The sequence below is a fragment of the Artemia franciscana genome, chromosome 4, assembly GCF_032884065.1.
Source record: "Artemia franciscana chromosome 4, ASM3288406v1, whole genome shotgun sequence".
In the NCBI taxonomy this organism is placed as follows: Eukaryota; Metazoa; Arthropoda; class Branchiopoda; order Anostraca; family Artemiidae; genus Artemia; species Artemia franciscana.
In genome coordinates, this window is record NC_088866.1 from 55,405,808 (window position 1) to 55,427,615 (window position 21,808).

The 21,808-nt window shown below is 35.5% G+C and overlaps 1 protein-coding gene across 1 annotated transcript in view; it reads right to left on the reverse strand.

The window, feature by feature from the left end:
• LOC136026620 (integrator complex subunit 11-like) overlaps nucleotides 1-21,808 on the reverse strand; it is a 51,093-nt gene that overhangs the window by 8,632 nt on the left and 20,653 nt on the right. Inside the window, exons 7-10 of the mRNA XM_065703346.1 lie at nucleotides 20,841-21,012; nucleotides 14,201-14,419; nucleotides 8,797-8,907; nucleotides 4,759-4,941 (exon numbers count right to left, since the gene is read on the reverse strand). Coding sequence (XP_065559418.1) covers nucleotides 4,759-4,941; nucleotides 8,797-8,907; nucleotides 14,201-14,419; nucleotides 20,841-21,012 — 685 coding nt within the window. The remainder of the gene's footprint in view (nucleotides 1-4,758; nucleotides 4,942-8,796; nucleotides 8,908-14,200; nucleotides 14,420-20,840; nucleotides 21,013-21,808) is intronic.

Genomic DNA, 21,808 nt, shown 5'->3' on the forward strand with positions numbered 1-21,808 from the left:
TGAAACATTCCTAAAAATTGTTAGCTAACTTTTGTAAATTATCTTTCCACGTGCTTGCAGAAAACTGGTAGACAGTATTGTTAGTTAACAGTTGGAAAGTCGAAGAAAGCTTATAATTTCTCTCCTATGCTTGTTTCGGTCATTTTATAAGAGCTGAAAACTAAATACATACGCTATTTTTAACCAAGTGCCCTTAAATGGGGGGGGGGCTGATACCCCCTGAAAAAATCATCAGTGTTATTTCTGACTCTTTAAACTCTTTTTCTTGTTATTTGGAAAATACTGTATGCTTTGTATATTGTGGAAGAGTTTATTTTGATAATCTAGATGCAAAAAATGTCGTTTGATTGAGTTCAACAGCCCCATCAACCGTTTTTTGGAAGCTTCAAATTCATGCCCCAAGCCCTTCCTAACATTTTGAATAGATACACTTTTGACAACCTAAGTCCACATAGTATCTTTTGATACAGTTCAACATTACCCCAATCTTCCCTGAAAGTTTTACCTTATCCACCTAAGCCATTCCTGAGATATTGCAGATACGCCCTTTTAACAACCTGAACGTACTTAGAGTTGTTTTTTAGCTCAACATTTTTCAATAGTTTCAATTAAATCCTTCCTTGGATATTACAGATTGGACCTTTTGCGAATCTGGATAAAAATAGTGTCTTTTGATTTAGTTCAGCTTCCCTCATGATTTTAACTGGAATTTTCGACTTAATATCCTTAGCCGTTCCTGAGATTGTGGAGATATACCCTTATGACAACCTGGATTCACATAGTGTCTTTTGATTTAATTCAACGATCCTCTCGGCCGTTTCTAAACATTTTACCCTTCGCTGTTAGTAGAGTGATAAAGGTACCATACTTGAGGATCGCCCACCTTAACTATAGCAGGAGGCCTAGTTACTGAATAGTTATATTCAGTATAGTATTTGGTCATAAAATGGACCATAAGTTACCACAGTATTTATATGATGGTAAGACAGCTAATATTATTGATATGCTATTGTAAACCGAAGATTGGCAGGACCAATACAAGGTATTAGGGTACAAAGGAGTGCTATTATTGATGTAAAAAAAAAAATCATTATCTAGTTGGGTCTAGGGTTAATTTAAAGCTGAAATTTTGGAAGGATAACTACCTTCCGGGAAGCCATGAAGTAAGTAGACTCCAGGATTAAGGGAAGCTTTCCAGGAAGAATTGAAAACTAAACTGGAAAGTTTAAAACTTGACAATATAGAAGATGGATGGAATAATTTTAGGAAAATAATTTGTGAATTTGTTGATGGTGTCTTAGGGATGAAAGTTAGGAACGCAGCTACGAATATTATTGAAAATACTTTGTGTTTAATAGAGAGGAGTAGGGGTAGATGATAGATCATACGAAAATAAGAGGAATGTAAAGAAATTGGAGAAAGCATTAAAATATGAATAAAGTAGGTGTGAAGTGAAGAACATGAAAAAAAAAGTACCAACGATCGGGAAGATGCTAAACCGGGATAAATTATGCACTAGCATAATTAACGTGTTATTCTTCAGTTTTAAGTCAAAGAGTGGTAAATTAGCAGTTTTAATTGAATTAAGGAATTTCACGTAATTACACACAGGAAAAAGCCTTCGGCTTTTTTTTTAGTAGAACTAGTAAATAACGGACTACCCTGGGCACCGTTTAAAGTATTTAACTATAACATCATTTAGAGTTATTACCTACGATCATGACATTATTCATCATCTTGTATCCAAAGATGCGCCTTTCATAAAAAAAAAAGATTTTATTTTAAACATTGTGTTTAATTAATTATAAAAGCGAGTAGATGCAACAATTTGTTTTTAAGGGAGCCCTTAAACAGCTCTACATGATGTTCTAATGCCCCACTAGCACCAGCGGGAAAAAACGGAAAAAAAGAGGAAACATACGTGCTTCCCATGCAAAAAAGTGATTTTTTCTTTGTTTTCAAACCAAGGGACTGTAAGTTTTATTTATAGGGTTTTCGACCATGTCAACTCCATTGGTGCACTTTTAATTTCAAAACTAAATTGGATTGAAAATAATTCATTTCGAGTTAAAACTGGCCGAGGTTCGGTCCTTTACTCCCGCTGCAATCATAATAGCCACATTTAGGTTAGTGTAAAACTTGAAAGGCTCTTGTAAGTAGGTCTATACGCCTTATTAGAAGTCTCAGACAAGAGTCAATTCAACTCCTGTAAGACTTAACCCTCTTACAACTACTATGACCAGGACTATTAAAGATGCATTTTTAGTGACCTTTGCAAGCATAGTTTGATTTATTACGTACCCAACCTCCTGCTTATTAGTTCAAGTTTCTCTACCCTATAGACTAATCTGCATTTATTAACATCTAGTTATGAACTTCTATGACTTGGGGTTAATAACGACAGAGTTTCTTGTCTACCCGTGGCAGAGCCATACCTGATTTATCTGTTGCAACTGCAAATTTATTGTCCAGATAAGCTAGTAATCGAGTAGAAACGGTAGAACAGACTGCAGCAGACTTACCGCGCTAAAGTACAGTTATAGCAAGCGTTTAATCTATTAATTGTATTGTTCCCTGGCTATGCCCAGGCGTTGTAAATTTCACCCCTTTAGGACTCGCTGTCTAAAACTTAGCAGTTAAAGGTTCGTTTCTAAACCCTTTGAAATTGTTTTAATTGCCTGTTGTTTTCCAAAAATAATTTTATTTTTCGACAAAATATTCTGTTTAAAAATGAGTATAAGTCGTTTGCTTCATTTTCTACTGTGGCCGGCACTTACCCCCCGGAAAATCCCCCCATGGAAAATACCTCTCCACGGAAAATACCCCCATGTGGAAAATAAGGCATTCCAAATTTGAGAATTTTATTTGACTTTTGTTCTTTATTTTCCGTAGGGGGAAGAAATTTTGGTACTCGTGTATTTTACGCCACTCACTCAAATTACTCTTTAATTTTCTTTAAAAAACTTGTTAAAATACTTTAATAAATACTGTAAGCAATTAAATAAAAAAAAACTTTTTCAACTGAAAGTAAGGAGCAACATCAAACCTTAAAACGAAATTATTAAGAGGGTTGCCTCCTCCTCAAGACCTCTTTCTTTGCGCTAAAGCTTTTTCCTATAGAATTTTAAATAAAGCTTATTATTCAAATTAAACGGCCATTGGTTTTCTGGAATCGTTCTTAAAGAATTATGACACAAAGTCAAAACTATAGCGTAAAGAGTAAGGTCTTATGGAAGGGGTAACTCCTTTCATTCCGTTCATTTTAAGTTTTGATGTTTCTCTTTACTTCCAGTTGAAAAAACTTGTTTTTTAATTGAATTTCTGATCATTTTTAAATAATGCTGGGAAATCCTGGTCTCTCTCCATGAAAAATTCTCGTTCTTGTGTATTATACGCCACTCACTCAAGTTTACGCTGAGTAAAACTCGAGAAAAAACCGGTTTCTTAGTTAGTTACTTTCAGCTTAGTCTGAGACGATACCCACAAGACCTTTCTCTTCACTCTAAGCTTTTGACTAAGAGATATCAAATATTCTTTTCTATGAAAAAGACTATGTCAATAAAAAATGAACAGAAATTAATTTAAAAACTTTTTCCACAAAACAAGTTTGTCAAAGAATAGTACAGAGCCTCATTAAGCCAAAAATTAGTAAAAATAAATTCAAATAATTTTCTAAGCGTAAAACTACCACAAATCACCATCAATAAATGAATTAATCCTAAAACGAACAGAAATTTAGTAAATAACGGATTCAAACTCAAAGCGAGCAAAAATAAACATGAGTAGGGCTGAGAACCCTCAGACCTCCTCATGACCAGAGCATAATTTGTACTTTACTGAAAATAAAATATATTTTAATGCTTTCACTTTTTTTTAGTTCAATAAATAAAGATGTATTAAGACTACAATGAATAAATATACATTAAACTGACAATACACGGTCATTTCTCTTTTTTGTTTTTAGTGAAGTGCAAATTCTGTTCTGGTCTTGAGAAGACGTGGGTGTTGTCAGCCCTATTCCTTCAAATATTTGCTTGTTTTGAGTTAGAGTAGGCTATCTATAGTCATTTCTTTTGGCTTTTGGTTTCATTTATTTATTAATGATGATGATTTTCGGTAGTTTTACACTTGGAAGATAAAAAGAAAAAAAATCGTAGAATTTGAAAGCACTTCCGTCCGTAAAAACTTAAACAATAAGAATTTGATGGTTCCCAACAGCCAACTATCGTTTCAAAGGAAAGCTAAACCTTCTCAAACTTTTTGATACCATTTGTTTTTAGCCTAATTTTGATGATTGTTCGCCTACATTTTATTTCTTCTTCTTTTTTTCTTTTTTTTTGCGCCCGCTACTGCCAAAAATTGCAAAAGCTCAGAAGGAAGTCTTTTCAATAAAAATGGATTTGTGTTTTTTTTTGTTTTTTTTTACGAGTTTTTAAGATACTTTTGGTGTGTAAATACCTATTTCCACGTTCCTTGGCACTTTTCAACGAAACTATAAAAAAAAACTCAAAACAAAAATTTCAAATTAGAAACCTGATTTTCCGCTGGAAAAATTATTTTAGATTGGCAAAATTAGTATAGTATTAAGCATCTGATATCAGTTTCTGAAAAACAGAGTTATAAAGCTAGAAAAACGAGCAGAGAAATACCAAATAGTAGATGGCATTAGTGATTTCTTATTGACACTAGAGCCTCAAATCATGAAGAAAAAACAAAACATCCCACTCTAATGAAAAAACGCACTAAAGGACTACTTACATCATCTTTAACTACCAAAACACCATGAACCAAACAAGGTCTTTTCGGATCGGGTGGATTCATTTCATACTTTTGTTTGCACTTCATTAAAAGCCCTTGATCAATCACAGCATGGACAGGCAGAGCGGTTTTAATAACTGCTGTCTCACCATTAGCTGGCATAAAACAATCTATACCCAATTCCTGAAAGATTTAGAAGTCCTTTAATTATCAATGCATTCGACAAAAATAAAGAATACAAAGAAAAACAGAAAATGAAAATGAACAAACAAGCCAAAGGAGGGCGATTTTTAGCCTGTGGGGGGAAAACACAAAGACAAAGCAGATGTTTTGACAAAAACCTCCGCTAAGCCGTTCTCAGCGGTCGAAAAAAAGGGGAAAAGGAAAGATGGCATATATAAAGAAAAAAAAATAACTTATTGCAGTAAACCATACCACGAAAGAGAAATTAATAAATAAAACACAACCCAAAACCATCCTCGTTTGGTATCTTAATTATTTTATTCTTCATATTCGTCCTTACTTTGCCAAGCGTCATGTATAGCTAGTTCAGTCTCAGGACGTATTTATAATAAGCTCAGAAACGCCACCGTAGAAGGAGTGCCCTATGACAGAAGGACGCCAAGTGAAACGGTAGTGATAATGTAATGCAATTTATATTGTATTGTAATAGAATATAAAGTAGTGTAATTAAATATAATGTCATATAATAATAAAGTAATGTATTTGATAATGTAATTGGTTGTAGAAGACTTTAAAATAAAACATGTTCAGTATTAACTACTAAAACTTAATGATTAATTGATAAGGGGGAGATTTAAAATTTGCTTGATTTTATACACGAATATTTATGTTTGTTTTAGACTTAAATGTTTTAGTACTACTGAAAGGAAGTGCAAGAAAAAAAAAAAGGAAAAACTCTCATTCAGCCATTAAATACAGCTCCTTGGCTTAGATTAACCTAACTTCATAGTTTTTTTTCTACTACAAAAAGTTTAGCTATTTATGTATCCCTTCAATAAGAACTTCATATGCTCCAGGGGCATATCTTACAGCCCTTGACCCCGGATTTTGGGAGTTTGTTTCCACCCTGAAGGCCTTGTTATATGATCTTTAGACTATTTTGAATAAAATGGTTGCCTCAAAATTTTTATTGGACGCATTTTGAATAAAGGACGCGATGGGGGGTAGGGGCTAGTTCCCTCCGATCACTTTTGACTCTTAAAAAGGCCTCTATAACGATTAATATCTGATCAATTCATTGAAGAACGATATTCTTTTTGCCGTACATTTTTTGGTTTTTCTTTTTGTTTTCGATACTTCACTCCTCGAAAGTGACATTGTATATATTAAAAGCCATAAACAAATTATTATTATTATATTAAATACATAAGGATAAAATTTCTGGTAATTCGAAAACATTTAATATTCTAAATAATGATTTGAAAAGAATAGCGTTATATATGCTTCAAAATGTTAGTAAATTCGTCAATAATGTACATTCTTGGTCTTTCAAAGGAGCGGAATAAGATCCAAGCCTGTCCAAAACACACAAAGTGCAGCTTTCAGGCTGTATTTCTTATTTTCCCAAGAGGACCTTTGGATTGAACTTAGGGGGTAATCTTAGTCTATGTACGGATACGTGTAACTGCTCGATAAATTCAAAAACTTCTCAAATGCTCATAAATTCAAATACAATAGTCTGTAAATGCAGTTCTATGAGCATTACTGTACAAAATCCTTCACAATAGAAAAGCTTACCCATTTCCAGCCTTTTCCAATCGCTTCTTTCTTGAAAAAAAAATCTAACTAGAAACAACAAAAAACCTGGTTGGATTGTTGTAAACCATCCAAAGTTATTAGATCTCATACCTTCAGCGCAGAATGTATCTGCCTTTATATTACTGCACAAAATTCTTTATTGTAAGCAAAATGTAGAGCTTGTCTTTTCCACCATTTCCAAACCATTTTTTTTTTCTTGAAAAACAAAACAGACAAAAAAACATACCTAAATAGGGAAAAAACGAGGTCGGGATTGTTATTGCAATTTAAGGTAGTTAGATCTCTTCAGCACAAAAAGTACCTGCCTTTATGGGATATCTTGCTTTATTTCCGATATCCCATCACTATAAAGACGTTTAAATATTTTTTTATAGACGTTTGGTTTTTAATTATACACTACTAGAGCGTAAGAAAAAAGGAGACAGTTCACGTCATATGGAGGGCTACCACTGCCAACCATCAAGAAAATTAAATGCAATCTAACGGCATTTTGTTGGTAAAACTCTCTGAGCTTGTGACAAGCCTAGACAGTCAAACCAATGAAATAAACACAGAGCGTAAGCTAAATATTGGTCAACCAATATCTAATTCATTTTTGTTAGCCCAACTGTCTTATATTATAAATAGGTTCATTCGCCTAGCACTCTAGTGAGACAGGCCCTTTTAGGCTTTTGACACTTATTCCCCTTACAATTCCAGGCAATTTGTTGGTCAACTAACATTGAATTAAGTTTTATTAGTGCAAAAGTCTAAGTTTATGAATTGAATGAATCGCCTTATCTGACACTCAATGCAAATGGGCCTAATTTGGCTTTGGACGCTTGTTTGCCTGTCATTCCATGCAAATTAACGGTGCTGAGTGAATTCTAAATTCTTGGTCAAAATGCCTAAGACCATTGGTAGGCGTGCCTTGTTTACCTCTCATTCTAGGCAATCTAACGGCCCTATGTCAATTTTAAATTCCTGGTCAACCTGCCTGAGACTCTGGGCGGGCGTGCCTTTCTAAAATCTAACAAACAAGTATTTGTCCAATAAGAGTCATACTTAATCCCGCCGTTTACCCGTGCCATTTAACCAAACACTTGGAAAATTATAGTCTCTACGACTATCTTAATTATGGGACTATCTACCTTAGTTCTACCCTAGGAATTATGCATGGACGGATGATAGATAGAATTTTTTTTTAACAAATGAACTGATATCATTTTTATGCAATCCTAATTAGGGCTTTTGCCGGATTTGCCTCTCACTCAATCGGACTATCTGTCTTGGCTTTTTCTACAATTAGCCATGGCTTGATGCCCACAACTACTTGATTTTAATTCAACTTAATTTAAGATTTAAGATTTTAATTTAACTAGTATAAAGTACGAACTGATTACAATATGAAACAAATTAGTATATCAATTATATAATAGAACTTAATAAAAAAATATATATATTAAACTTAGTGTATCAAACATAATATAGAACATGAAACTGATTACAAGATTTACAAATTACTAAGATGAGCAAATAAAAAAAAAATAAAAAAATCATCCAAACACATTAAACAGTGAAGTTTTTGTTTTTAACAATGCGGAGGCATCAGTTTTATCACTCAAATCTCTAGTATGTGTTATTTTGTTCCGTACTCTAAGGCGTTCCTTTTTTTGGTAGGAATCAAAATATTGTGTTAACATAGCCCTTTCCATCAGCTTTCTAATAATTCTTTTAAAAATCACGGAGGCTAGTGCAGGACTGTGACCAAAATTAAAATTATTTAACCAAAATAATTTTTCTAAGACTATAAATGAGGGTCTCAGACAATCTTGACAAGAGCCACCGTATCAAATTAGACAGAGCCACTATATCAATTAGAAAAATTAGTAGGGGTGTAGAGGTAATGGCCCTTTGAGGCTTCAGACACGATCTAGTTCGTATAATCAACAGCAAATTACAATTATGACATAAAAAAGCCGTCGTTGAATAGTTATTATTAATAGTTATTATTTGTCCAATGGAAAGATTCATATTTTCACTTATTTATTTCTAGTCCTCCGATTTTTATGTAGTTTGGTTTTAGCCCTTTTTTAGACAGTGGCAACTCTGTCAAGCTGTACTCTAAAAGCATTTCCTGCTATATAATTAGGTAAGAGTCTTACCGTTTGAATTTGCTTTTTCAAAAAATCCATCTTTTTCCCTTCACCATGAACAAGTAGCACATTTTTTTTTTTTAATTAAAACCCCAAAATTAACAAAGTAAAATACACTAACCTCTACTGAGAGCTTTACTTCGACAGTTTGTCGATCAATTTCAATCTTTTTAGCTCCACCAAGAACCTGAGCGCCAACAGTTCCTTGCACACAATAACCTGGCATGATCAACTGAAATCAACAAAAATTAAACCCGGCACGATAGTATTTTCTTCTATGTCTTTCACACAGAAAAAGATATAGGGGAGGATCAGAGGGAAATGAAGAGGCAGATAAAAAGGACAGAGTAAGGAGAGTAGGAGACTAGAAAGAGACCAGAAAATGGAAAAGAGACGAGATGTGAGAAGACAGGAAGAATAAGAAAGAAATGAAGGTAAAAAGGAGAGAGATCCGGGCCTCTTGGTGCTCCATCATGGACCTGAGCACCAGCTGCTCCTTGAACATATTAACCTGGCATGATTAACTGAAACCAACAAAAGTTAAACCCAACAACGATAATACATTCTTCTATGTCTTTGAAACAGAAAAGGTATAGGTATAGTTCAGAGAAAAATGAGGAGAAACGTGAAAAGAATGGGTAGAATAAGAAGAGAATGAGACTAGAAAGAAAATGGAAAGGAGATGATGGATGAGAAGACAGATAATAAGAAAAAGAACAGAAGGGAGATTGAAAAGGAGGGAGATATGGATGATGTGCCAATGAGATGTGAAAACGAAAGACAGAGGCACAGGAGGAGGGAGAAACAATAAAAAAAATGCTGGGAAACAGAGACAGAGAGTGAGTGGTAATGAAGGTGCAGAAAGGCAGAAGAGAGAGAAACGAAACAAAAGTCAAAGGAAGTGGGACGTAAGAATATGATAAGAAATATAGGAAGAGGAATAGAGAGACGGAGACATATAAAGAGATGAATACGAATTACCGAAAAAAAAAATCGCGACTGGTGTTAATGGGTCTCGATAGAGATTTTTGATGGAAGAAAAGCAAAATGACTAAAAAAAATGCGATGTTAAATAAAAAAACAAAACTTTCAAAGAAAGGGATTAGAAATTAAAAAAAAAAAATCAAATGATCAGAATTTAACAACGAAGGAACTGGATAAAAAAAAAAAAAAAAAAAATTCCATCAGAATTCAGCAGATATAGAAAATAAAGTGTAAGAAAAAAATTCATAAACATTGAAGGAAACACGAAAAAAAGTACAAAACTGAAAATAAAAGTAACGATAAAAAAATTTGGCCTACAAAGCTTTACTTTTTTAAAGCTTTACTGCCCTAAATGCATACAGGTATGCGCGAGCATTTTATTATTTTCAATGAGAGACAAGCACATATCACGTATTTACTTCAAGTGACAAACGACAATATTTTCAAACACGTGTTTTAAAAATATTTTTGTAGAAACCTAAACAGTTTTTTTTTTTCTTTTTCTCGGTGGCAAAATTATTATTAAACTTTTTCTTCCTACCTTGGGATCAAAACATCATAAATAAAAAAAAATATTCAAGAACACTATATTAGTCAGAACAGTCAAAGGTCTGAAAAATGTGCCACTCCTCATGCCACCTCCTCGGGTGGCACGTTAAGTGTCATCCCAGGGATAAGAGACCAAAATTATGTAAATACCCTGTATAAAGGAGAGGCGTCATAGATATATTTTCAAACTGTTCTGGTAACGAAATGTAAGTAAATAGCAGTCCGTATCAATACTACCCAAAACTAAAAAAAAAGGAATTTGAATAGTATTATATGTATCACAAGAATTTCTCTAGCAGGTCAGAGAGACCTATATATGAGGTCAACAGTCCCTACCAACCAAAAATATAAAATTTGAATCTTTTAACGACAGTACAGGAACGTGACTTTTTTTTTGTTCACTTAATGTTAATTAAGAAAATTAATGTTAAGAAGACTAAGTCAATAAGGCTAGGAATATGTGAAGATGAAAAGGTGACTTTGGGTAACAAAAAAATTGATCAGGTGGGCAGCTTCACTTACCTTGGTAGTATTATTAGTTCAGACGGTGGGAGCAGTGAAGATGTCAAAAGTAGGATAACCAAGGCTCAGGGTCTTTTTTTCACAGTTAAAAAAGAGTTTTGAAGAACAGGAAAATAATTATGCAAACCAAGACGAAAATATTGGAAGGTACAGTGATATCAGTGGTCAAATATGGCTCTGAAGCATGGGTGCTCCGAAAAGCGGATGAAGATATACTAGATGTTTTCCAGAGAAATTGCCTACGGATCGTTCTCAGTACCCTACTGACTGACCGTATTTCAAACAGTAGGCTTTACGAAAAATGTTCTTCAATCCCGCTTTCAAGGACTATAATGAAAGAAAGGTTGAGATGGCTAGGGACGTTCTGCGGATGAAGGATGACAGATTGCCGAAGATTCTCCTTTTTTGCCAACCGTCTAGAGCTAATCAGAAAGCAGGTTGTCCTCTTCTGGGGTGGGAGGATGTCATAAAGAAATATTTACAGCAAATGGGAACTTCCTGGGAGGGTGTAATGAGGAAGGCTTTGAATAGATTGGGATGGAGGAGGAGCTTGCGTAGGTGTGTTGGCCTCAGGTAGCTTGGTGCTGTGGTAAATTGTAAGGAGAAAAGTTCGAGGGAAAAGTAAATTTTCCCTCAAAAGGTATAATCACTGATGTTTTTTTCTAGGGGTGATCGTATCAAACTGGTGGGCGAAGATTGTCGGGAGAGGGCTTGCTATGAGATATCTAAGCTTTTTCGCTCTTTTTAGTTAAATAAAGTGATAACACTAAATCTGAGCACCAATTTCTTCCATTTTGAATTGAAGAACAACGAATCTCGTCTAAACAAGTAAAAATTACATCAAGAGAAAATTCTGAAACTCAATTCTAAGCCAATCGGGTTAGAACTATGGGTCACTTCTAGAGCCCCCCCCCCCAATCTCAGGGGCTAAACTGGTACACTGTGAGACATTCGCCCCTAAGTGTACATACTCTATAAAAATTATGTCTTTATTATAGCGACCGTGTATCCAATAAAAGTAACAGTTAGAGGAGTTGAGGGCAGAGTGAGGCTGATACTAAAAACAAACATAAAATTTAAGAAAAAGAAAATTTTCTGTGAGGCCAATTGTACCGCTTAGAAGTGTGAAATCCAAAAAAGGTTTTTCATAGTTTAATAGAGCGTAGATATGTCATAGCCGAATTGTTAGTGCGCTAGACATGAAATACTTTGTGCGTGAGTACGGGTGTTCCGAGTCCTTGTGTCGCTGGTTATTTTGTTCGGAGCGAGAGTCAGCGGTGTGACTGTAAGCTCAGCCATAGTCTAACCAGAACTAAAAGGGCAGCTGGAGAAATCTTGGGAGGGGGACAAGAAAGGAATTGGCTGATTTGCCAAAACCATGCATTGCACTCCGGCCGAAGGCAGAGAATCAGGAAATCAATATTTGCGCTACGCAGACCATTGTTCAGGATGCGATTTTTTTTTTTTTAGGGTATGTCAGGCTTTGCTGAGATAAGAGTAAGGCAAGGATTTCCAACCAGCATGATTGGAGGGCTCTTAGAAGGGTATTTGGGCATATTCTCCCTCTCTTCTATTTTTTATCATTGAAAAGGGTATGATAATAATATGTGAAGGCATTTTTATTTACTTATGCTCTTCTGGTTCAATCTTTCACTCGTTTGAGTGACATTAGTGAGTTCTTCTTGGCTCTTCTTGTCACCGTTCTTCTTATGAATATACTTCCAATATGCCCTCTTAACTTCTTCCTTTCATGCTTCTTGAATTACTGGGAAGAATTTTCATTCAGTTGATACAGATGAATGGGCTATTTTGGGTTTTACATCAGCATTTACCACAAACATATGCTTTTAATATTTTAACTAAACTCTAATGTTATAATTTTGAATTACCTATTTCCTTCCTGTTCAACTACTCATTCAGTCGACTGAGCTTTTCTGGGCTCTCTGTCTGCATCCTGCATGCGCATTTGCTTTTAACATACCAGCCTAAAAACTCGCTTTTGCTTTTCGAATTGCATTCTTCTTGTTCAAATTTTCATTCAGTTAAATGAGCTATTCTAGGCTCTCTGTCAGCATTAAAGTTGTGCACATACCTTTAAAACACACGCTTAACTTCTACCTTTTATGCTTTCTGAATTACAGGATCAAATGCCAATTTAGTTGCATATCACGAATGAGCTCTTCTTGGTTCTACATCCGCATTTGGTATAACTATATGTTTTTAATAAACAATCTGAATTCTCGGCCTTATATTTTAAATTCTTTATGGTCTTTTGGTCCAACTGCTTATTCAGCTGATTGGGTTATTCTGGGTTCTCTATCTACATTCTACTTAAACATATACTTTCAATATCAAAAGAATGTCCCAAATTTAAACTTATTAATCTATTTCTGGTTCAAACTGAGATTCAGCTGATGTAGTATGAGCTGATGAAGCTCTGTTGCTCCATCCCTAATTGGCATATCTACGTGTTTTAATACACCAGCTTAATTTCGCCCGTTTGTCCTTTTTAAATTATTTACGCTTTTCAGGTTCAAATGCTTATTCAGCTGCACTTCTCATTCAGAAATCCATTCAGTTAAACGAGCTCTTCCTCAACATTTACTTTAAGCGTATTTTCAAAATACACCAGCTTAACTTCTCCCATTTATCCTTTTTGAATTGCTTACTCTCTTTTAGTTAAACTGCTCAAACAGTTGGATGAGCTGAATGAGCTCTTCTGATTCATACAGAAGGGTAATAGGGGCATATCCTACCTCTTTTTTAAAATCAGTTCAGGGGACTAAGTATTCCTCCCCAAGTTAGGAAACACTTTCTCAAAATGGGTTTTAATAACGTTGTAGCTGTGTAATTCTTATAGTTCCTTAATAAGCTGTGTTCAACGAGTTGTAGTTTCTCCTAACAACTACAAAGTAAATGCCCTCTTCGAAGTCGACCACCGAAAAACACTGAGGGACTCTAAAGGTACTAGTCTTCTAGTGATCTTAGTAAAAAGAAAATACAAAGTTAACAATTTTCTAAATAAGGCTTGAAACTTCTGTAATACAATATTTTGATATTCTGAATTTGATGGCTTAATTTTTATCCTGATCATAACCCATTTGTAAGTTTCAATAGTCATCTAAAAACCTCGATCAAAGACTAGCAGTAAATCAGATATTTAATTGTATCTGACGAGGCGAATTTAGAAAAAAAGACGTTTTTAGGGTTATTTCTCTCTTTTTTACAATTAGCCAAACTTTCTTTAGGTTCATAAACCATTTCATATTTTTGGGATATAAATTATTATGTGAATCCTGTTTTTCAGAGTTTTGGGTATTATTAGAACGAGTCACTTTTTACTGTAAGTTCCTTACCACGGATTCTTGACCAAAACTTCCAAAAAATGAAAGATATTTACTTTGATTTTAGGCTTGACAATTTCTATGTTTAAAGATAATAAAAATGTCAATTATAAACAAAATACCCACCATATTTTGTTCAAAAGGTGCCCATTTCTTGAAAATAGTTAGAGACAAGCCAGCGTGTAGCATGCCAGGAGTTGCAAAAACTACCATTGGACCAGGATTGTCAATATATGACTTGTCGAAAGGCTTGATGTGTTTGAATTCAAACATATTTCGTCGAACGAAAGTTTTCTTTATCTTTTGATTTGTCCAAGAAATAAACATTTTATAATAGCTGTTCGCCTGAAACCAGAAGAGAAAATTACTTCAAAATTTATGCAAGATACAAAAACACGAAATAAATACAAAAAAATCATTACACCAACATGCTCACTAAATCTAGCACCCTATGCACTGAAAGATGGCCATTACAAGTCATTTGAGGATGGTGGTTAATTTCTTCTTTTTATATACCGCGTAATACTTACTTGTACTTATTTCATTTAATGACTCAACGATGGATAACCGCTCTTAGTCCCAGCGTCTGTCGTAATTCATAAATCCACCCACCGACTCCATGTCAGAATTAATGATGGATAGCAAGGCTTTTTCCTTCCACTTTCGGCTCTCTTCCTATAGAACGGCAACGGGAGATATTCAGGCACAGCTTCGATATCACGTCGTCAGGACGTCAAAACGCGACCAAACCACAGGAGGTGACTATATTTGAAGACGTTTGATACGGGAGGCCAATTTTGACTTTTACTTCGGATGTTATACTTGCTGAATTTCACAGATCAGCTGACCTTTAGGATATGCAAGAGACTTTTACGATAAAGGAATTCAGATCCCAGACTTTTGGTGTTTTTAAGTGGTAGGTCTTGCAGCCGTATAGTAGTACCAACACCACTATTGAGTCAAATATCCGCAGTTATGTTTTCAGTGTATCTTGGTGCTACCGAGCTTTCGAGCTTCCTTGAAAACAACTGTGGGGTCCAAGTTGTCAAAGGTTTTTGGAATAAGAATAAAAATAGCTGCAGCGGAGGATTCCTTAGTCTGTAAATACTCTAAGATAGTACCTAACATAAACACAAGATAATGTGTGGTGCTGCGTTCTGTTTTGAAACCAAACTGATTTGGATCAATATTTAACTTTTATATATTGGTAAGGAAAACAGCAAAGAAAACTTTCAAACGACTTAAAAGATTTTTTTTTGTTTTAGAAATGGGCAAAAAGTCACCCAAGATCATTCGAGGAGTTTATTTTAGTGTGGGCGAAAAGCAATAACATATTTATGTGTTTGAGGAAAGCACCAAAATTGGCTGAGATGTACTTTCGAGCACGCTCTTTAATATGGCTCGATTAAACCCAAGGAAAATTTTTCCTCAGAACGCCGCTAGGCGACTGGAAATCCATAATGGCGGACGAAAATACGATTTTGTCAAAATGAGAAGACATGGCCGTTCAAATAGGCTAGTGTGGGGAAGTTGTAGGCACATGTTCCGAATATGAGCTTTAAAATAACCTAAGTTGTACTATAGTGCCGCTAGGTGCCTCAAATTCAAAATAGCAGTTGAAAATATGAGTTTGTCAAAACAAACGGATATGACCACTCAAATACGCCAGTGTGGGGTAATCGTAGCAGAAGTGGTGCTAGGTGCTTCAGATTCAAGGCGGTCGAAAAATACTAGTTTTTTAAAACAAGAAGCAATGACTTCATATGGACGGATTATGAGCAGTCGATGCTTCAGATTCTGAAAACGCACGTGTATGCACCTACGTTAATTGTCCCGTTGATCCACTTTGGGTCTAAAATTAATTAACCCGTTGATCTGAATGCGGGTCTAAAATCGAAGATGTCAGAGGAAAATGTCAGTTTTCCAAATCGCGCGAGGTTCATGATCCCAAAATAACAGACTTTGAGTGGAGTAATTAAAGCAGCAGTTTTAAATATCGTTCTGTCATTCCGACATACGGCTGATTGCAGTACAATTTGTACGGTAAAAATTGCCTAGGTATGTGACAAGATGCGTCCAATTTATGGCCCTTATTTATATTTGCTAAACCAAAATCAGTTAAATACTTGTTAACTCTTCATCTCTTTATTTATTATAAATCAATCAGTAGAAGCTAAGCGGATGGATTAAAGCATTTAAGAATTATAATTTTATCAGGAACACAAAGAGATCAACCGAATCTTCTGTTAAAAAGAACAATCAAATGTTCAACGATTACCGGACTTTGATTTGCACCAGCATAGAGAGCTACAGTAAAGATCAAATTTCCTGCTGTGCCACCTTCTTTCACACCCTGTTTTTGCAACGACAACGCACTCTCGCGACAGACTTGATGCTGGCGGAAGAGAACCTAATTAATTGGGAAGTCACTTTCCATCGGTGCCTCTGACCCAGCCAAAGTCGGAAAACTAGGAAGGGTGGGTGTTGATTTCAGGCCGCGACTCCACACATGACCTCACTGTAGTATAGTTCAAAGGATATGTTATAAAAGCGAAGCGCTAGCTGGAGGAAGTATCTGCATGTTCTTGGTCTTTTGTCGTGGAAATGTTTCTTTCCTAAATTCAATCACGTCGTCGTAGTCTTGTTTTACGTCGTATGTCTTCATGACACCGTGTTCAAGGTCATGTACTTGCAGTTCTGTTACTTGGGAAGGCTGTTTTGTCAATTGAAGGAAAGTCTCCGTCAGTCCTGGCATATTTTGCCATGTCGCAAACAACTGCCTCTTTGAGTGGTGGATAAAAGAAGAAACAGTATTACATCCTGTAAACGCAAGGAAGGGCGAAAGTACCTGTGATTTCGTTGGCCAGAGCGATCGAACTATTTCGTGAATGGGAACGTACTTTAGGTTGGTACCGACACAAAGCATAGTAAATAGTTCGAAGACTCCAATGTGATCAAATCAGGAGGTCGCAATCACAATCACATCTGTGTCCAGTATGAGAATCGACACATGTCCTTGTAAGACTTCGTCACAAGCGTGAAGCAAAAGACGGGTGTCAGCCTCTTCGTGCGAACATAACTGGATGAGCTGGTTAGCTATGCACATGTTTCCAGTAGTGCCATATGCTCGTTTTGACTTTGGAGACCTTTTCACGACAGCATGGGACAGCAGGTTAAACATGTCTCGCAAAACTCACTAGAAGTAACACACGGTAACAGTAGATGGCGCTGTCTATTAAACTAATACACAGGAACTACTTACCGATACAAGCAACAACAATATGTTTCGTTAATCCCCGAGTAATATCTTGCATACATCATTTTCAATCACTTATTCCCTTTTCTAATTGGCTTACACGAAATAGAAAAACACTTACCCTCCAAGAAGCACGGCAAAAGCTACGTTATTTATAGTAGCATGAAACTACCCCACTAGATGACAGGTTGAATGAAAACAGTCAACATGAAGGCAAACTGAAGCCGTTTGCAATGTGTCATGTTGGAACTAACGAGGGTTTTTTTTATTATCTTGTAAATATCGGGTTTTTCATGTAAACTAAATGTATTTTTTTAGTTAGTTTAACATCAAAACGCCTTTTCTTATCGTTATTCATAACAATAGACGGAATTCCACATATTATTACTTTAGTCCACTCTTACTTTCATATACTAGTGCCATCGATTACCCAATACTAGCCTATTTGAGCGGTCATGCCTTCTCATTTTAACAAACTCGTATTTTTTGTCCGCCATTTTGAATTTTAGGCACCTAGTGACACTATGGTACAACTTAGGCCATTCTTAAGCTCATATTCAATACCTTAACCATCAATTATCCATACTAGCCAATTTAAACGGCCATGTCTTCTCATTTTCACAAACTCGTATTTTCGTCCGCCATCTTGGATTTCAAGCCACGTAGCGGCGCTCCGAGGAAAACTTTCGCTTGCGTAATCGAGCCCTATCCTAGAAAATGCTCGAAAGTACATTTCAGCCAATTCTGGTGCTTTCATCAAACATAGAAGTTTCTGGTGTTTTTTATGCTTTTTGCCCGCGCTATTTTAGAAATCAGTGAATACGAGAAGGTTTAAAAATACGCGGAACTTAGTAAATATGGGACTTCTTTGGTCAATTTCACTGGGATCACAAGAATATAGCTAGATTTCCTATATCCAAAGCTAGGAAGGATAAGAATATAATTCTGTGAGCTAAAATTAAAATATTGGAAGCCATATTGTCAGGGGCGTAGCTACAGTATTTTATTGGGGAGGAGGGCAAAAGGAGATGCTACCGAAGTAGGTGCTATTCACGCGGATAGTGAAGAAAAGTAACTAGTTAACAAACACGCTACTTGGTTAACTTAAAAACATTATGCAATACATTATGTAACTGTAAACACACACATTAAACAATCATAAATATAAGTACTGCTGCTCGACGTTTACTTAAATTGTCAACAATGAGCTACTGCAGATGACAGTATTATACCATAAACAGGGTTTCGGGTGGGTGAAGGTGAATGTCGTATAAACTCGAGTTTTTTCAGCCAGATTCACCACTAATGCTGCAGTACATATCCCCCACCCACTTCTCCCAACCCCCACACCTAGCACAGGATGCTCAACCTCATAATTGAACCAAGCTCTAATCTAACAGGCTCGTATACCCCGAAAACCAAGTTGTCTCCGAATTGGCTGTCAATAAGCAAAAATTTGAACGAAATTGGAACTTCCTGGGAGGGAATAAAGAGTGAAACTTTGAATTGTTTTTGGTGGAGAAGGAGCGTCCGTGGCTGTGTTGGCTTCAGGCAGCTTAGCCCTGCAGTGAATTGTTGGTAGTTGCAGTATCACTAAGATTTACAAGTTTCTCCTGAACGTGGTCAATGTCTACTACTGAAATATTGCCCGCTGTGTCGTTATGAGGAAGCCTGGAACGTGGAAGATTGCTTAGACATATGAATGACCATTTTTGCAGAGCTAGAGTAAATAGAGTAAAGTTTTGCAGAGTAGGTAGAATGAATAAATTCAGTAGCCGAGTAAGCATTTAGAAGCAGAGACTTACCAACTTCTTCACCCAAAAATTTTTAAAATATACTGTGGAATTTAGGCTCCGAGTCAATACGTCTGCCGATTTCTGGTCGTAATTTTTAAAGGCTTTAAGTTTGTTGTGGAGCGCGTGAACTAGGGTAAAGGACTAAGCAATTATTATTACTTATAGCCAGAGGGGGAGGGCTTTCTGGAATACATAAGGTTGCTGCAATCCATGAACATAAACTACTACTACTACAAACAACTCACCGTAGGACTAAGCCAGCTGCGGCCAACACAGCTACACATGCTACTTCCTCTACCATTTCATTTTGCTTAATTGAAAGCAGGTTTGCTAGTTTTGCCTTTAAACTCTGTGGTCTGGTTCTCAGCCAGTATCGGTACGTTAAAAGCATCAAAATTTGAGTCAAGATCAGTTGCAATGATACTTGAAACCCTTGGATATTATTTATGGGTCAACACTACAGAAATTACGTCCAACCTCTTGCAAAATTTCTACGTCTTACAAATTTTTAATTAGAAGCTTCATTTGAGATTAAATGAAAAATGAGTTTTTCCGACTTAAAGTAAGGAGGAACATTAAAACTCGAGACGAAAAGAAATTACCCCGTATATGAGTGGTGCTGCTCCTTTCTCAACCTCGCCCTATACGCATAGTCTTGAATTTCTTCAAAAATAGCTCCTTCCTTCTTTAGAAGTTCTTCCTAGTAATTGTGACAAAAACTCAAACTTTACCGTAAAAAGCGAGGGTTAAGGAAGGCGCAGCCCCCTCATAGGTTGAGGATGGGGCCACCCCATCATGTACGAAATTATTTTGTATTTTTTAGTTTTAATGTGGCTCCTTATTTTCAGATGAAACATTTTTTTTTATTTCATTTCTGACCCTTTTTCAAATCATGCCAGGATATCCCCTTTATCTCCCCGTGAAAGTTTCCCCATTAAAATTTCATCAGAAAAAAATTTCATCAGAGATAAAGGATATCCCCTTTATCTCCCCGTGAAAGTTTCCCCATGAAAATTTCATCAGAAAATTCCTCCCCGTAAATTCCCCCGTGGAGGGATCCCTACCATAAAATTGCCTCCCATAAAATGTTCGTATATTTCCCAATAATAAATACTGCAGGTTTAAGAAAAAGAATTAATTACGCGTTAAAAGGTTTCTTGTCTATAATTAAGAATTAGTAAAAAATAAAAAAAAGAAGTTTAGTTAAGAATTAATTTTGCGAAAAATGCCCATATTGGCTTACGGGTCACCATTCCTCAACCACGTTGCAACACTACTATAGCGGTAACAAATGAATTTTTATTGGGTATTGTGTCTTTTGCTTCTTTTTTTGGCAAATTCGACTAAAACTTATTTCAGAGCAAAACTGATGTAAAAGGCACTTTTAATGTTGAAATAGCTTCTTCATTTACAGTTACCTATAGCTTGCATATATCATGAATGTTGTTGCAGGCTATAGAAATCCACGAAATTATTCCAAAAAATCCAGGAAGCTCAACGTAAAACTATGTCATGTATCGGTCGCAGCCCCTATTGAAAGCAAGAATAAAAGACCAGGAGCACCGGGTGTAATTTTGATGAGCGAAAAACGGAATATTTTTTTTTAACATTTACAATATTCTAAAAGGTAATAATACTAAAAGCTAATTCTTTTTTAGATATATAAAAGGTAGACATAAAAACAATAAAAGCACAAATTAAACTAAAAATTTACCTTTTCTGTTAGTCCTGCAGCAAAATAAATTGGTACTTTGAGATCCATCCTTTCCCAGTAAGTCTCTAGTAAAATGCACAATTCTTGAGCTCTTCCAAGGGCAAAAACAGGGATTAGAACCTTTCCACCATTATTGACACACTCGTGAACTTTCTTCAAAAAATCTCGCTCCCTGAAATTAATTAGTTTCTTTTTTAAAGCAAAAAAGTTACAATTCTTATATCAGCTTCAAATAACGATTCTTCCTCACTTGAATTTTTTTTTATATATATAGCTTTTTTTTCGGTTTTATAGGCTAGAGTTGGCTTTTTACTAGGTTAGGGTGGATGCCACAACCATGATAAAGTGACCTTCAATAATCAAGTTTTTTTTTAATAGCAAAAGATTTATCTTATTCTCATGAACTGCAGGTGTGTTCATGTCTGTTTGGTAGCGAGAACACGGCACTAAACCGGAAGGTAAAACTTACCCAGGCTTAAATTTGCTTAAAGTATATATATGATTCCCTGGGAAACAGTGTTAGCGAAAAGAAGAAAAATTCTGAAAGCTCTGAGAATTCAGGGTAGTACAGAAGGTATATATATATATATATACTTTTTTGTATTAACACTTTGGTATGAAAAGACATTAAATTGCACAAAAAACAAAACTGTTAATTACTAAAATATGTGTCTATATTTTAGCAAGGGATTACAACAATTCAAAAACCTTAAAAGAGAAAAAACAAAAAGTTTGAAGCTTAGTAGAAAAACATCATTACCAAATTTGTTTTTTTATAAGTAAGCAACGTCTTTTTGACATGAAAAAAAAGTTGTTTTTTTTTTAGTTCAGTTTAGAATCGCTGAAGTTATTATATAGACTGCAAAAATATTTACGGTGCCTGAGAAATATAAAATTAAGTCGCTAAGTGATTAAGCTTACTGGTTTGAACACAACCAGTTATATCATGTCAGTAGGAAGGCCCAATA